This window comes from Pyxicephalus adspersus, chromosome 4 (genome assembly GCF_032062135.1).
Source record: "Pyxicephalus adspersus chromosome 4, UCB_Pads_2.0, whole genome shotgun sequence".
Lineage (NCBI taxonomy): Eukaryota > Metazoa > Chordata > Amphibia > Anura > Pyxicephalidae > Pyxicephalus > Pyxicephalus adspersus.
In genome coordinates, this window is record NC_092861.1 from 75,939,396 (window position 1) to 75,957,638 (window position 18,243).

Genomic DNA, 18,243 nt, shown 5'->3' on the forward strand with positions numbered 1-18,243 from the left:
CAAAATAAGGCAACATATAGAAAGCAATTCTATTCCAGATTACTGCTGTCAGGAAATGAAAGGGATTATTTTGGATTGGTTGGTTTGGATTACAATGAGAATATTATGTGAAGAGCAGTAATTTACAGCAGCAGTGTAGCGAGTGTATTCCCAAGAATACACAAAAAGTGAAATTCACTCCCATGGGTCCCCAGGTCACTAAAGCACACAGCAGTGATCTAAGGGCCGACCTATAAAACCTTTAACCACAGAATGGGATCATGTTTTCCCAAAAGTGTTCAGCAGCAGCAACAATAGGCCTTGAGAAATCTGGATGTGGCAGTTGTTGGAATGTTTTTATCACCTATCCATTTTAGACCAAAAGCTACATTCTCATACATTCATACATACATACAGATGTTTCTAGTAATACCCAATGACTGCATGTAAAAAAAAAAAAACATAATACATGAGATACAATACTTAATTCATGAGGACAACTTAAAGAACCAACAGTGCTTTTCAAATGCTAAGTCAAGACCCAAAGGGAGTTAAAAGGACAGTGAACATCTAACCAAATAGCAGAACAAACACAGTGTTTGCAATCAGCAACATTTCAAAGCTTGGTATTTACACAGCAAGGAACATAGTATTGAACAAAGACATGGAATAAAATCAATTCAATATTTAGGTAGCTTGTTCCACTGAACTCATTACTGAACAACGTGGGCAAGTATTTGACTTCTGCAGTACAAATGAACTAGTCACAAAATAGAATGTACTCAGGAATTACTAAGTAACATCTTATTCAAAAACTGCAAAGGCCAGGGCAGCTCTGCACAAGGTGATGGTATGATTGATGTCTATTCAATATAGCTATCCAACATGAAAGTCAGTGTGCATAAAAAATTATAATATCTTTATATTAACATGTATGTGTTTGTAAGTAATAAAAATGTTGTTGCTATTCATTCTGTACATTATAGAACAGCATTCCTGAAAAGAATGTTGAAATGTTAACTAAAGTAGCCTGGACATTCCTTACTCAATAGGAACCATGAAATGAAACCTGGTCTGAGGATAATAAAGATACTTCAGAAATAGAAGAGGGGTGATTAAGGCCACAGGGAGATTCGGTGCGGCAAGAAGATCAGGACCACCATTAAGTGTGGACCAGAGAACCCAAGTGTAATTAGCCCTCTTAGAAGCTTTTAAATAGTAAATAAAGCACTCCATGGAGAATCACAGAGAAAGAAGGGGATGAGCGATCCACTGTTTGCATGGAAAAAGGCACTAGCGGCATGCCAATACCATTTTTCTGCAGAACTAGGTATGGTGGTCATTATCAGGTATCTGAGTGTGGGCCAAGTACATGAACGTTTTTCATAACTGGCTAATCTCTGGGTGATAAAATACTCATATACATTTGTCTCTAAAGTGCTTTCCAAACAACACCTGATAACGTAACTTAGTATTTGCAGTAAGCTAGTGTGAGATGCGGTTACTGCTTGGGGAACTGAAACAAAATGTATCTGCATATATTATTTAGGTATGCAAACTAGTCTGTGTGAATGCTTTACCTACTTCTACAAGACACCTAGAGACATATGCATGGTAATTATATTGTCCACAGAAACCCAACAGAATTCAACTGACATTTTAAAGTGCAGATCTGAAAGTAAAACAAGAATTCTAACCGGCTGCAATCAGCAACACCAAAATTTTTGTTAGCCCATTTTCCATATGTAAACTCCAAATTTCTAAAACATACATTTTGCTCATTGGTCTATTGAATTTTGAAAATATTTTTTTCAAGCATTTTCCGAGTTCTTTCTACTTCTACTTAAATTGTTCACAGTCAAACTCACACAAAGTTCATGAAATCTAACTCACGTACTCCTCACAACTCAAATAAGAGTTATGGGTAAACTGGCCATCAATACATATAGGGCCTGATTTATGAAAGCTCCCCAAGGCTGGAGAGGATATACTTATATCAGTTAAGCTGGGTGATCCAGCAAACCAAGAATGGATTTGGTCCAAAATTGAAAACATTTGCTAACAAATAGCACATGACTTTTAGGAAATCCATTCCAGGTTTACTTGAAAACCCAGCTTCACTGATAAAGCGTATCCTCTCCAGCCTTGGGAGAGCTTTCATAAATCATGCCCATGAAGGTTAGGTGAAATTACTTTTATCAATCCCTCCAAATGGTTGTGTATAAATGGTTTCTTAAGATGTCTTCAAGCACATTTAGGGCTCTACTATAAAACTGTAAATCTGACATTACCTTGTATACATTACCTTGTATGAATCAATGAATGTTATTGAAACACATGGACAAAGAAGGTTCCCAGAATGGAATCTTTGAGGGAATATGTGATTCCCTGTTTAACTAAACAGTCATAAATATAAAATATAAAGTCCATAGAGTACCTTATAGGCTCTATTAACTAAAGTATGACATATGTCAAAGCAATAGAGGCAAGGGTAACACCTATGCTTATAAATTAATATAAATATATGCCTGCTGTTAAAGAAAACCATATTCTTACTATTCTCCTCTGCCTACACTTGTGGAAACCTTCCCTTTAATACTCAGAAACAATATGTGACACCAACAAATTGAGTGTCCACTGCATTAAAATAAATTGACACCCAGAATATTGAAGTGCCATGGTATTAGGTACATGATATTATATTAGTCTCTACCTATTGTGATAGTGATAAAGGTTTAGTTTTATTCTTGTTCTTTGGTTAAGGAGACAACATTCTTAAATCTGTTTTATGAAATAGAGAGATTTTATGTTGAAAAATTAAAAAAAAATAAATGCCCTAAAGCTGAATACAAGACTGCAAAACACATAATTTCAAACAGCTAATAGGATCATAGAATATAAAGTACCGGGGTTTGCCAAGTTGCTATGTAATTTTTAATTCACAGAGACTGGTTATGTCAGACCAAACATTTTTCCGCTGACATTTTTCTGTTGCTCAACACACAAACATTATGTGATAAATGCTCCCACCTAGTTAAAATTAATACCGAGAGTAGACCGTCTTTACCTCTATTTTTGTGCGGTAGAGAACAAGGCGTTTTAATCCACAGAGTTTAGAGATATGGCTGAAAGCCTGAGGTGGCAGCTTATCACAAGAGGAGAGATTTAATTCCTGAAGATTTGGACACATTTCTGCAATGACTTCCAGGCATGCTTCATTTAAAAAGTGGCCACAGGCCAGCTCCAGGCGCACAAGTTCCGAGCCGCACACTTTTAACAGTCTAGGAAAGAACAGAAGGTGGGAAAATTTTAACATGGCTACATATTAGTAAAACAAAGGTGGCAGTGAAGTTTTATATATTTTGATAATAAATATAAAAAATACAGACAAGTTCTCAAATGATAAGGCATTGTGAAGATTACCAGCACAGTATTGTAACTCGTCAACACCAGGCATCAAGTGAAACACACATTCCTAACCGCACAATTATAATGGAAGAATGAAGAATATGTTAATGCATAAAAATATCATTTAAAACATCCCATGTAATACTATAAAGACAAAAACATAGGGTGCCATTGATGGCTCTACTCCTGGCAATGTTGCCTGGCAAAATTGAAAAAATTCAGCAATGGTATTTTGCTTATGTCTCCTATGACAGATATTATTTTGTCCATACTAAAACTGGATCACTGTAAAATAAAGAAGACTTGAATTCAGCTAAGTAATGGACAACCCAGAGAAATTTACAGCCTGATTATGTTCTACCATCACACGGCAGACACCAGTACAGAGGGGGAGCGATTGAGCCTTTTATTTTATTTTTTTTCATTTTGGCCAAAAAATTGCTGCAACTATTTGGCCTGAAATGCTATATTTTATAAGTGCTCAATGGTCCTATGTCAAAATATTGGCACTAAAATATTAATGGCCCAATACGATATTTGGGCAGTTCATGCAAGACAAGCTGATAACAGTTGATTATTTTTCCTAAATGCTCTCTTAGTTGCCTGTTTCCAGGATTTTGCATGCGCTGGTCTACAGGCTAAGAATTGAGCTAAAACAAAGGTCAGAATGGATCACATTCTTGGATGGGTTACATAGAAAATATGTATAATATACATTTACAAAAAATAAGGTATAGCATCTGATCCAGGAAAATAATGATGGATTATATAGGTGTTTTGTACACTTTTGCAATTAGTTAAAGTTACCATTCAGTATACTTGGAACACAAACATAATTCCTTCCATGGGGAAGGTGAAGAATATTCTGAAGATCAGTGAACAGAAGACAATTGTTACAATGATTCTTTGTCCATATCTTTGTTAAATTTAAGAAATACTTTATGAAGGATTGGTGAGAAATGGATATGATATCTGTTACACAGAATACTGGCGGGTTCTTTATTTTTAATTAATATTAGTAAAGAAGATTCTTGGCTGCTCACCAGGTCTCAGGTGAGTCCTAGGAAATGCCAAACAACATGTCTGTTCCCTTGGCATCTGCTAGATTAGCCAAGATTGCTGGCAGGGAGGTTGAACAAAGCAAGGAATGTTATGAACACCACCCTGATGTGAACCCTCCCTGTAACTTTCAATCTATAAATATGCCTAAACTGCGTGCTTCCCAAACAACTGTTTACTGAAAATACCATAGAGGATAATTTTTCATTTGCTTTACTCTTACATATTGTACAGACTATAGTAATTAAAAATAAAATAAGATTTTTTTGCTAATACAGCTTATGCCACCACATCAGTCTCTTTTCTGGAACTTATTTTAATCATCCAAAAAACCTAATGGTACCAAGTGTGTCCAAAAGAGTCAATCAGAAAACGCAAAATGTATACTCAATGTATATATGTATACATATTATGATTCACATTGTGGAAAGAATGTAGATTCATATCTGCAATAGAAGGTATTTTAGTACATTCAAAATTTAGATAACACTTGATAACTAGATAACTGTTAAAAAGAATAATATACAACATTTCCATTTATTTTGCAACCACTGTAATTTTCTGCAACTGTCAAGAGTCATTTTCTTTCAATATGGCAGTCTGGCGGCATTCCATACACCATCAGTGTACAGAATGCCTCCAGAATTGTAATTTCTTCCCTTTGTCATTGGCTCACTGCTTTCCCGAAAGCTGACCCTCCTATTAAGGAATTAGCCTGCAAAGGATATGGTAAAACACCTAATTCTTTAGAACAGAAAAGTCATCTGCAAGGTTATTTGCTAAAACCCTTGCAATGTATGAAGATCACCTAGAAGAGATTTTCTCCTCAATTATAATTTCAACAAAACAATTTCAAGGTTTTATTTTTTTTTTTTTGTGTCCAACTGTTTATTTGTTCAATGCTTTATTGTAAGAGTACATATAGACAATAAACAGTGTATGTTCTAATAAAAACTGTAATTAGGTATTCCTAAACATTTTACAGTGTATACATTGTATAGCCAAGGCATTAAAACCACTGACAGATGATGTGAATACAGAGTATTATTATTAAACAGGATTTATATGGCGCTAACATATTACAGAGCGCTGTACATTAAATATGGGTTGCAAATGACAAACAAATACAGACAAGTCACACAGGAGGAGAGGACCCTGGCCCTAAGAGCTTACAATCTAGAAGGTGGGGCAAGAAACACACAAAAGGAGGGGAGATATGTAGTGGTGAGAAGTAGTGACAGAAGAAGAAGGTTTCAAAAAACAGAAGAAGACTGGTAGGCAAGTTTGAAAAAATGGGTTTTGAGTTCTCTTTTAAATGAGCAGCAAGTAGAAGCAAGCCCAATAGGACGGGGAAGACCATTCCAGAGAATTGGGGCAGCTCTAGAAAAGTCTTGTAGCCCTGCATGTGAGGAGGTTATGAGTGAGGAAGTCATTAGCAGGTCATTGGAAAAGCAGAGAGAGCGGCTGGGGGAGTATTTTTTACCAGGTCAGAAATGTAAGAGGGACAAGAACTGTCTAGGGATTTGAAGGCAAAGCACAGGAGTTTGAATTTGATTCTCAGGTGAAATGGAAGCCAGTGAAGAGAACTCCAAAATGATGCAGCAGAAGAGGAGCGGTGGAAAGGATGGATGAGTCTGGCTGCAGCATTTATAATAGATTTTAGAGGACAGTCGGGCTAGTGGAATACCAGAGAGGAGGATGTTACAGTAGTCCAGACTTGCACCTGCCAAGGGGTGAAATATATTGGGCAGCAAGTGAACAGTCAGTTTGTGAAGGTGATGCGTTAGAAAAAGAAAAAGTGAAGCATTAGTATCTGAGTCACTTTATTAAAAGACAAATTGTGACACCTAAACAGGACACAGGTCCAAAGATCTCCAGAACAGCAGGTCTTGTGGGTGTTCCTTCAAAAGCACCCAACACTGAAAGACAACTGAAAAAATGGACAATTGGGTAGTCTGTCTGGTCTGATCTTACACATAAGCTATTGTAGCAGAGGTTACTGGAAAATGTTATGCTTGCCATGAGATAAAAGATGAACAGTGTATTGCCACTGGCTGCATAACAAAAGACCAGTGAAGGTGCCCCTGCTGACCCCTGTCCACTAAGAGGGGCACATAGATTAGGCAAGTGGACATCAGAATTGGACCATAGGGCAATGGAAAAATCTGGCCTGATGAATTATGCTTTGTTTCAAATCAGGTTGGTGATCTGGTGGGTGTGTGTAGTTTACCTACCTGGTGAAGAAATGGAAGCATAATTTACTATGGAAAGAAGGCCAATATAGGCAGTGTGACTTAAAGGATCTGCTGCAAACAAGTGCCAAATACCACTGGACATCTTTAGAGGCTCAATAGGCATTAGCACAAAAGGGAACTTCAAAGTTTTAACATTACACTATAAAATTATTCTGAACAATGACAAACCAAAAAGTAGCATTTTATAAATAAGTGAACCTTACAAGGGGTGACTAAATATTTAGTAAGAATTTGTTGTATAATATGATGACTATAAGATGTTTTATAGGAACCATGCTGTGTTTATGTCACTAATAACAATTTTATAGCCTATCTTCTAATTACACTCCTCAATTACCTAAATAAAAAGCAACTTCATGTACTGACTGGGAACAATGTGGAGTGTTGTATAATTTCTTTGTCATAAATTTTTCCTGCCAGTTTCACACGGAGTAATTGAATTTTTTCAAAATACTGTACTGTATTAAAAGACATGTTGACAGGTACAGGAAGAAAATAGCAGTATTGCTTGTTTTTAATTAAGAAAATGCTTAATGGCTTCTAAACTAGAAGGAGGAATACCAATACAAGAAGCTTCTAGTATTATAAAGAATAATCAAAACAAAAAAAGGTAGCATAAATTATAATAATATATCATTTTTTTTTATCTTTGAAAGGCTTATGTTTGTTACTGAATTTTTTTAAGGGAAGGTCTTATCTCAAAAAAGTAATATTAGATCAATATAGCTTGTCGATGGATAGATAAAAGCTTTGTTTAAGCACATCCAAGTTTTGGTCCGGAAGATAGTTGTATATACCATACTGTAGAAATGTATTACCGATGCACTAACAGTAAAAGAGTCTCATTTCATTTTTTCTTCTGCTTTGTTGAAGCTAGTCCATATTTGAGTTCTTACAAATGTACTGCATCTTAATATCTCACCTTTTGATCCTGTTAGATATCAAGTTCTACTTATATGCCCGGATGCTGCATAGAAATACAATATGTACATTGTTACCTTTGCGTGTGTGCAGCTGAGAAGAGACTGCAGAAGTGCGTGCTTATGCTGTAAACAGCTGCTTAAACTTCCATTTTATAGACTTCACCTTTTCTGTTACCGCTTTTTCAGGTAACATGAATGCCCCAGAAAAAAATGTGATTCCTTGAATACAAGAAGTGTTTTTATGACTGCTTTTAGGAAGCTGGCTCAGATTTTTAGGTATGAGGAATAACTGTCTGTCTGTCAATAGAAATGCATGTACAGGTATTTTTATTACTAGTCTTCACAGCTAATGAGTTAAACAAATAAAAAACATGATTTCCTCTGGGAAACTAAACAGCAGGATGACAAATAGCTGATTTATACCTGATACCTGTTCCATCATATGTAGTAGGTAAAAAATGTCGCCACTGCAAAGAATGAGAGGTAGGACTTGATGGCCATCAGTCTGATCAAAGTACTTGGGTAACTTTATGGGCCCGATTTAATAAAGCTCTCTGAGGCTGGAAAGGATACACTTTCATCAGTAAAGCTGGTTGATCCAGCATACCTGAAACTGATTTTCTAAGTCATTTGCTTTTTGTTAGCAAATGTTTTAAATCCTGGACCGGATGCATTCCAGGTTTGCTGGAGCACTCGGCTTCACTAATGAAAGTGTATCCTCTGCAGCTTTGGAGAGCTTTAATAAATTAGGACCAATGTGTCTTTTATGATACATATAATGACATATTTATTTACAATCTGAATGGCAAAAAGGAGACATTCACATTACTTCTTTACTTAAAAGCTGTGCCTATACAGTATAATATTGTATAACAGAGTGTGATGACACCATTGTGTAAACCAAGGATGGAAGTTCAGGTAAACAGCACGCTTACTCTAAGAACATGGCATCAATTCAGTGTGGGGCGGTCAGGAGGTAAATATGCTAATGCATGGATTTTTTTTTAAGTGCAACATAGAAAACCTGTCAAAGAATTAATTAGCAAAGGTGTAATTCTTACCTTCCTCTCTCCTGGCATGAAGACACTCATGGTGTGATCACACCTCCTAGACCTTTATGTAAGGTTGCCAATTGCACACATTCACTGTGCTTCCTAAAGGTAGTTTTCACTAGCTAAGTACGACTCAGCTTGGTACTAAAATGACAGCTCTGGTTGGTCTCATAACTGTGCTTGCAAATTCAAATAATAGTTTTTTTCCTCAACAATAAAAGAAAAAGGTAAAGCCTTCAAGTAATATGTTGCCCTGGAGAAACCTGCACTGTAAACACTTCATAATATAACAGGCGGAAAGAAGAACTATTAGAAGGCAAAACAAGATTTTAATTTACATATGTTTGGTTAGCCACCCATTATTTTTTTACCATGTTTAGACAGACATAAAAAACTGATTGTGGCTTTGTTAGATGTTTAATGTGAATGCATACAGTATAACAAATGTTACATTGTTGTATATATTATGTGCGCACAGAAATGTTGATTTGGTGTGACTTGTCAAATGCTGTATGCTACATATAACCTGCACAAAATTAATAAACCATACCTATCAATGTGATAGATCATTTATAAAACTACAGAAACAGAAAGTAAAGCCAACATGGGGCAGATTCCCATAGTAGCCAACAGGATTTCATCTTTTCAATTGGCTACTACTTGTAACTGTTCCAGCTTTGCTTTTTGGTTTTGTTTATTCCAATGCTTGTAAATCAATATCAATGACTAAGACAACTGGTCTAATTTTTTAAAGCTCTTCAAGACAGGAAAAGATAGACTATCATGGGTGAACCTGGGTGATCCAGCAAGGTTCGCCTATGAAAGTCTACCTCCTTCAGTCTTGGAAAGCTTTAATAAATTAGGTCCAATCTGTCCTTATGTAGCTTGTTTAACTTCTGGTAACCACTTAGATTTATAATATTTTTCAAAAACAGCCAGATTATAGTATATTACCTTTTACTGGTTGATTACAATGAAGTCACACAGATTGTCTTAACCAGTAGACAAATTATGCACTACATAGGATTTCACTAAAGTAAACACCGAGACAAGTGACCACTTTCACTAATAGGAATGGGTCAATCTAATTATTATTACTAGGGCTTCCATGCTACCTGATATTCTTCATAATTATCCAACATGGATAGCACAGAGTTGGTTTAAAAGTTGATATTAAGAGTTCATTTGAAGAAAAAAAAAAAAAAACAAATAAAACAATATGATTAGGTGGCCTAGTGGTTCCACAGTTGTGTCTTACCCTTGGTGTTAGGCACATAGTATTCAGTCTTGAAAAAGGGGTTGCAAAGAACATTTACAAGAAGACTAGAGTAAAACGCAGAAAATGTCTCTAACCCACTTACAAATCCCTACTCAGTTTTTCCTATTCCATAGGCTTTGAAGACTTGCTGCATATGCAGTAAAGGTGCCCCAGACATTTCCACTACTGGAAGTCCATAAATAATGCCATCCATGACTTGTTACCTTATGAGATGTTTGTGGAATATTTAGAGGAAACCTCTTTTGTCACAAATATCTATTTAACATCTTCCAATTATCGGCCTATATTTACCAACAAAATTTTAGCTCAGAAATGGATCTCCTAATCAGATGTCTTTAGGGGTACAAAAACCTACCTACCTACCAGCATAGGTGACTAGCTCCGAATATAGGAACCACAGTTGCCCAATCCAAGGTTTGACCTGTTATCTTTGTTCACTTAAAAGGTTACTACAAGTATTATCTACTTGGCAACCTGACCCATAGTGTTTGCTTTTATCAGGAACGGATAGATAGATAGAAATAGAGCTTCAATACTGAATAATTTTTAATTATATTTTAATGCCTAATATAGAGGCCATAGATAATACGAGTACAATATACAACGCCATGAAAGTAATATTTATCTAGTGTGGAATTTTAAGCACTTGGCGGGTAAACAGGTAACCATATTCAAATGTGTAAGATAGGTATGCTTTAAACTAAGGCTATGTACACATGTCAGGAAATTCTCATTCGATAATCCCCTCAGGGCTGATAATAGATGAGAATCTGGCATATGTACAACCCTCTTTGTTCGTCATTCATGGATCTGTCCTTGCGGATCCAAAAACGATGAACAATCGTAGAGGTGAAGGGGAGAAAGCGCAGCGGGGTGCCACTTCATTGTTATCCCCCCTCCTCTCTTCATAGAGCAGAACAGCACTGTATGTACAACGCTCATTCATGCATCGTTCAATATTGAACTTGTGTACACACATACTCATTCACAGTCGTTTCCAGCAACAAAAAACTGAAAGATGAACGAATGAGCGCTGTACATACAGCGTCGTTCTGTTCTATAAAGAGGGGAAGGGAAAACGAGTGGCACTCCGCTATACTCGCCCATCTTCACTTCCATTGTGGTTGTTCTTCTGGTGTTTATAGGTTTGCCTGGACGGATCCATGAATAAAGTTGGACAACCTCTGTACACATCAGAATCCCGCCCATGACAAGCCTGACAACTTGTATCGGACAAGAATCGTCTGATGAAATTGCATATAACCAGATAAGGAATTATATCTAATTATAAAAAACATGTTTATAGACAATAGTGATTGTAGTGTAGTTTTGTATTTTTCCTTGTTTGGTGCTTACTGGAAATGTACTGTAAGCCTGCTAAAAATGTGATCCAATACCATACAACATGCCGACATCAGCTAGGATTCAGCAAAACTGGAAGAGAGTTTTTATTTTAAGTTGCTGGGTAAGCTCATATGGCTGGAAATCTATGTATGCCAAACTAGATATATATCTCATCAATAAATAAAATCATCAATAAGTTAAATATCCTTCAGTCTAGCCTCTGGATATTTACATGCCTGGAGCAATCTACTGTGTCTGCATACTGCAATACTAATGTTCAAAATGTTAAGAATGTAAAACTACTTTGCTACAGGATATGATGGTTTGAAAATAGCAAGGTGGTTAAACTTTTTACAAAATCTTCTAGAACGTCTATTAAATTATAATCACCATTTCACATTTTGTTAAAAGACTGATGTGATTTTTAATTATTATGTCATTGCCTCTGGCTGAGTCCAGGAGCCTTGCCAAGGTTAGAAGCTTGGAAAGACACTGCATCCCAAAACAGTTACTCGAGCAATTTTGGTATCAGCACAAAACTATTCAGAAATCAGCAACCAGGCCATTATGTTTTCTAAAAAGCAGCCCAAGGGGATTAATTAAAGAACAACAACATTTTCATTCATGTCCTGAAATGGTTAATCAGTTCTTAGGTGACCAATTAAACACTTGCTTGTATGTGAAAAAATATAATGTGGTCTTTGAAAATGAACATAAGAAATGTGAATGTCTAAAACAAAAGTTTTCTCCTGTAAAGACACATATAAAACGTTAAAACTCATGGATTAAACTTTCGGAAGCATTACAAAAATGCAAAATTCAAAAATGTATGCAAATTGACATATCACATGACCACAGTTGATATAGGCACAGATTTGCTCCAAAAGGGCATGGTAAAAGCTATAGCACCCAGCCAGTTTCCCAACACACACATAGTTTAGTAAGAGCAGGCCAACTGGCAGCACTGTAAACTCTGACAGGGTTACTTCAGACAGGAGCCAATGTCAATTATTCCATGCTGGGCAGAACAGGGGTAAAGCAATTGCTATAAAGAATATCAATGTAACACGCTATCAAGAGGACTGCTGAGTCCAGGAGATACCATGCATGGTAACAATGAAACCAAGAGATTTGAAGCCCCTGTTTAGTATTGACACAAGAAGCATTCTAGGTAGAAGGCACTGGCAGCATCATCAGATAATAATAGCAATTTAAAATGACCTTAAAGCGTAACTATAGATCAATAGTACGACAAATTCAAAGTTACTGAAAAATAATAAAATACCATTAAACTATAATACAAACTGATGCATGATGAATGATAAATGATAACTATGCAAGAAAAGACTTAACTAGATTTAAAATAATAATAACTTACCTGCTAAAACCTGAGGTAGAGATAAAGCCTCTGTTTCCAGTCCAAGATAAATTGAGCCACTGGACTAGTGTGCATCGTGGCAATAAGTACTCCAGAGAAGCATCATTCAAAGTGGCCCAATAAGGCTGTAAACTTAGCTGAGTGTATTGAAGAGGATCACAGCAGTGCTGATAAAGAAGTTTGCATGTCTGCGCCAGGCGACACAGGTCTGGGAGTGCTAAGTGGCTAATGATCAATTGTATTAGCTGCAAGATAAACGATAATAAACACAAAAGATAAAATGTTAGCTGTCATGCAAATCTACACTAATGCAGATTTTTCTCTGTTACTGTCAGCATATTAATGCAAAGAACTCACTGATAAAATGTGCAGTCATAGTATCAGATCAATCAAAAGGTCCACTACTTATTAATTTTCTTTTCTGTGTACAGTCAGGAGAAAAATCAATTTATAAGTAAAGTTGCACTCAAGGATTATGAAATAATATATCTGTACTGTACACTAATGTTTAGATTTTTTTTCTGATCATCTATCTAATTGGCTCTGAAAGTCCTAAAAACTGAGATTAGCAGCAGTATGAAGTGAATAGGAAGGAATATATATTGGCTGGCACAATGTACTGGTTGAAGTAGCTTGGAGTATGTAGCATAGGTATCTTAAAGAACACAAAACTAATTTTACAGAACAAATTCAGACAACTGAAATTAATCAGAGAACAATTATTTGTACCTAGTGTATAGTAAATCAGCAGCTTCTAGCTCCTGGAGATTTGCACTAGTATTTTTGGCACATATTCACCTGGAATTTGGTAAAGTGGTCTTTGGGAAGTTCAATGCAGATGTGCTACTTTAGTGTTAGGGATTATTATGGGGTTAGGCAAGTGTTAGGGTTAAAATTCAGTGACTAAGGCTTCACACTGGGGAGTGGTAAATGTTTAGGTTGATGCAAGTAATCCTAGTAATATGCGATAAAATGTTCCTTCTCTGTATAAATTGTAATTAGGTATGCATAGAACAGCTGCCAATTTGCCTGTTACATATGCATATGTTATGTCTTACATCTACAGTAGGTAGTAGTACCGTAAGCTGTGCGTTAAAGGCTGACATGAGGGGGGGGGGGGGCTAGTTCAACTGAATATTAAATGTTGAATTAGTGTTGAACAGTTTTTAGATAAGTGGCATAATTTTTTTAACTTGTCTTCAACACAAAGACAACTTTGGTCCAATCTATTGTGCCGGACACAAATGTTCTGAACAATCATGGTAGCTTGCTAAAGATAAATTTGTTTGTAGCCACATTTCATGGAGCCCATCAGGGATTCATTGAAACCGTACTTCCTGAAGCATGCTTAACTTATTCTATCACTGCTTACAAAGTTACCAATTTCCATAGTGGAAGTGTTGGGAAAATGGGTCTGAAAAATGGGTCTGAAAATGGGTCTCCTGCATTACATGCAGGAGGTCTTGAATCAACACAGTAGTGACTTTATGGTCCAACAAATACGGTAAATGTAGCTTTATGGTACTTGGAGTGGTCCTATTGACATTTATACATCTGCCATGTTGGCTGGGTAAAATAAAAATTTTTTGGATTATTTTTTGTTTGCTGCATATATTATGCATAGCCCTAACCTAAAGGCTAATTGTTAAATTAGGTAATTTCAGAACACAACCATCTTATGAATTGAGTGCAAAAGTATCCGAAGTCTGATTAATATCCACATATTAAACTAGCAAGATAGAAATCCAATTGCACTTTGACCACATCTCCCTGTGGATGCAGTTGTCATTTCCACCACTGTTCATTTCGTTTGAACATTATCCAGATCCAGAAAAGGTTCTGAACATCCCTACAGATATGCTCACGGACAACCAAGAGCATTTAGATTGTTGTTTGTCACAATATCGTCAGGTATAACTACCACACATCACATAAGGTTTGTTACATCGGGGAACACCTTCCTACATAAACTCAAAGATTTTTTTTTTTAAAGAAATCACTCGTAGGCAATAATTTGCGAAGACAAACACACTTTTTTAACCTTTCTAGTAGACCTAATTTGTAGGATAAAAATCGATGTAACTTTTAGATCTTGATTGATTTTTAGCATTGGAACTACACAAAATACTTAGCACGTTTAGACCTAACCACAGATTCTACCTTTGTGTGACCAGTAAGTACCCCGTAGCCTCCTCCCTAAGACACTCCATGCTGTGGTCCTACGTGTGACATCGCCATCCACACTGCAGGACCAATAGTCCTGTATTGTAAATTACAACCACCTAAAGTCTGAACACAAAAAGGGCATATTGGATGCAGTACTTTAACCAGTCTGGTAATAAATCTGAAGAGACTAGCTCTGTAGTACCTTCTTATACAATTAAGACTTTTCAGTTATTTACTTGTAAATATTCTGTAAGAAAATTATTCCACATTTTGTGGACAATTTGTATAAATCAATATTATAAATAAATATAAAAATAATATTTTTAATTCCAGGTTTAAGTACAAAAAATACCAAAGTCCAAGTCCAAGGGGTTGATTAATTATGCAAAGCAGTCAGTGGTTTCTCCTTTTCTTGATATTTATGCTAGTAACCGATCCACCAGCCATTACATCACTACTACATTCCATAGTAACACAGGGGTCAGCGACAGAAATCACAAACTGTAGCGAAGAACCATTTGACACTCATGATTCTTAAGAATTTTCAAAATGACATCTCTTCTTTGCAGACACCACTTTTTCTTATTTATTATTCTGTATAGCACAAAGCTGAACTAGTCTAACAAGTTTAATGTATGCCACAAAACGGACATACGTCTAGTGAAATGAAGTTATGCCAGTAACATAAATGTTGTGACCAAGCTGTAGGTGTATAATGTGGGAATGTTGTGGTGCTACACATACCTTTACATGATCTGCTGCTGGTGCAAGACTATCAGATGAGGAACAATATAGGACAGGGCTTCTAACATTCTTAATTGTTTCCTATAAAGACTGCTAGGTAGGTATAGGTTTGGGCCAACTATTGATATGAGATCTTTACCTGACCTCTTGTGAAAGAGATACTGGGGCTTCTATCTTAAAACACTAGCACTTTGGCCATCATGCAGACCCCAAGACTACAATATGAATCACTGACCAAGACTGAGCATTCACCTCCAGAAATCAGACTTCACTCTTGGGTTTACCTGCAGCATACCTGCAACCTAGATGACTATAATTTTCAGAAGTATGTTAACAAGTTGTTGAAGCGATAAAGCTGTAATGCTTTAGCCTTATACTGCAGAAAATAGCTGCTAGACATTGCAGTTGCACAGCCATAAGTTATTTACATTCTAGTGTCGTAATTGCTTTGTGGCCACATTCCAGAAGACACTGGCAGCAAGACAACTTATGCCAATCAGAAATATGTCCAAAAAGGACCAGATGTTTTTTTAAGGTAACATACATTGCAGCATTTTCTTTTCAAATGAATAAATAAAAAAATAAACAGAATTATTTTGCAATTTTAGAGAAGTCACATCTCACAGGAACATTAGTCTCAAACAGGCCAGTTGGCCTGCATTATTACAGAAAACTCATGACAATATGACCCAATGAGCCGAAAAAATAATGTTAGACTTAGGCATTATTAATTCATTGACAATATAACATACAGACATAGTGCCCATTTCATACAGATGAAGTAGCCTGGCAACATGATTCTTCTGCTATACTTAAAGTGTGCCTGTCAGCACATGATCACTTACCAGTTTAGAAAAAGAATGCATATACTAACCTTTCTAGCTGCTAACTTCCTAAAAAGCTACCAGGGTCAGTTTAACTATAGGTATGATCAAAAGTTCTTCTGAACAGCTGTTACTGCTGCTCACAAGGATTGATCCACTATTATCACAACCCTGTGCACTGCCTATTCATGGAAACGAAACAGGTTAGCTTTAACAGCAGCCTCATCAGCAGCATATACATATCTGTTCCACGTGACAGTACTGGTGATTGACAAGTGGCTCTGGGACACACAGCCCTGTCACATGCTGGAGAGGAGACAAGTCACAGCTTACAGGCTCACTTCCTTTTTCACCCAGCATTCAAACAGAACAAAGATGTGCTGCTGCTGGGACAGGCATTTAAGAGCACCCGTTTCTTTACTATTCTGCATGTAAGAATGATGACTCTGTAAATACAAAACAGCATATTTCAATTTTAAATTATCTATCATTTTTTCCTGCATAAGAACAGTAAAAAAAAAAGAACAAAAATAAATCAAAATTTACTGTCAAAAAATAAGTAAAAGTGAGAGCTTCATCAATTTAGAATAAAGACACGAAAAGTACAAAACCCCACTATACTTTTATACTGTAAAACTATAAATTTTATACTACTTAATACTGGTCTAAAAGAATTAGAATACATTCACTGGCCACTTTTTTAGGTACACCTGTTTGTTAATGCAAATATCAAATCGGTCAGTCACATGCAGCAATTCAATTTATTTAGGCATATAGATATTGTCAAGATGACCTACTTAAGTAGGATCCCAGTATCAGAATTGGGAAGAAAGATGATTTAGGTGGCTTTGATCTGAGTAATTCAGAAACTGCTGATCTGCTGAGATTTTCATACACAACTATCTGTAGGGTTTACAAAAATAAATCTGTAATAATCTGTAAAAAGGAAGATACTCAATGAGTACTGAGCAAAAATGCTTTGTTGATTAATTTGAAAAGATAGGCAACAATAATTAAAAAAAAAACACTTGTTGCCACCAAAGTTTGAGGATAATCTTCGAATGTACAACATAATAAACCTTGAAGCAGATGGGGTACAGCAGAAGACAACAGTAGGTGCCAATCTTGTAAACTAAAACAGGTACCCAAGGAAACAATTCACACAGGCTCACCAAAATTGAACAAAAGAAGATTGAAAAAACATTGCCTGATTTGACAAGTCTTGGTTTCTCAAGATGGTATAGTGAGAATTTGGCATCAACAACATGAAAGAATGGATAAATCCTGCATACATTGAGCCTGATTTAATAAAGCTCTTCAAGGCTGTAGAGGATACACTTTTATCAGTGAAGCTGGGTGATTCAGTGAACCTGGAATGGATTTCTTAAAAGTAATTTGCTATTTGTTAGCAATCTTTTCAATCCTGGAGCCGATCCATTCTAGTTTTGCTGGATCCTCCAACTTTACTGATGAAAGTGTATCCTCTCCAGCCTTGAAAAGCTTTATTAAATCAGGTCTATTGTGTTAACAGTTCAGGCTAGTAGTAGTGGTGTAATTGTGTGGGGGATATTTTCTTTGAACACCTTGGGCTCCTTAGTACAATCTGAACATCCTTTGAATGCCACAGTTTACCTCAAAACATCTTAAGTTGGTACTCAAAGGGCAGATCTCATATAGAACAGAGCACCTTTGGTATGTGGTGAGATGGGGGATTCACATCATGGACCTGCAGTAACTACATGAAGATATCATGTGAAAATACTGAGGAATGTTTCCAGTATCTCATTTATTGATGGCATAAGGAATTTTTTCAGCTTTGAAAGCAAACAAGG

The 18,243-nt window shown here is 36.2% G+C and overlaps 1 protein-coding gene across 2 annotated transcripts in view; it reads right to left on the minus strand.

Annotated features, from left to right (window-relative positions):
* Window positions 1-18,243, minus strand: part of FBXL4 (F-box and leucine rich repeat protein 4) — a 32,257-nt gene that overhangs the window by 6,651 nt on the left and 7,363 nt on the right. For both annotated transcript variants that reach the window (XM_072408676.1, XM_072408678.1), the window contains 2 exons: window positions 12,678-12,922; window positions 3,047-3,260 (listed from right to left, as the gene is read on the minus strand). In XM_072408676.1, the coding sequence (XP_072264777.1) occupies window positions 3,047-3,260; window positions 12,678-12,922 (459 nt within the window). The remainder of the gene's footprint in view (window positions 1-3,046; window positions 3,261-12,677; window positions 12,923-18,243) is intronic.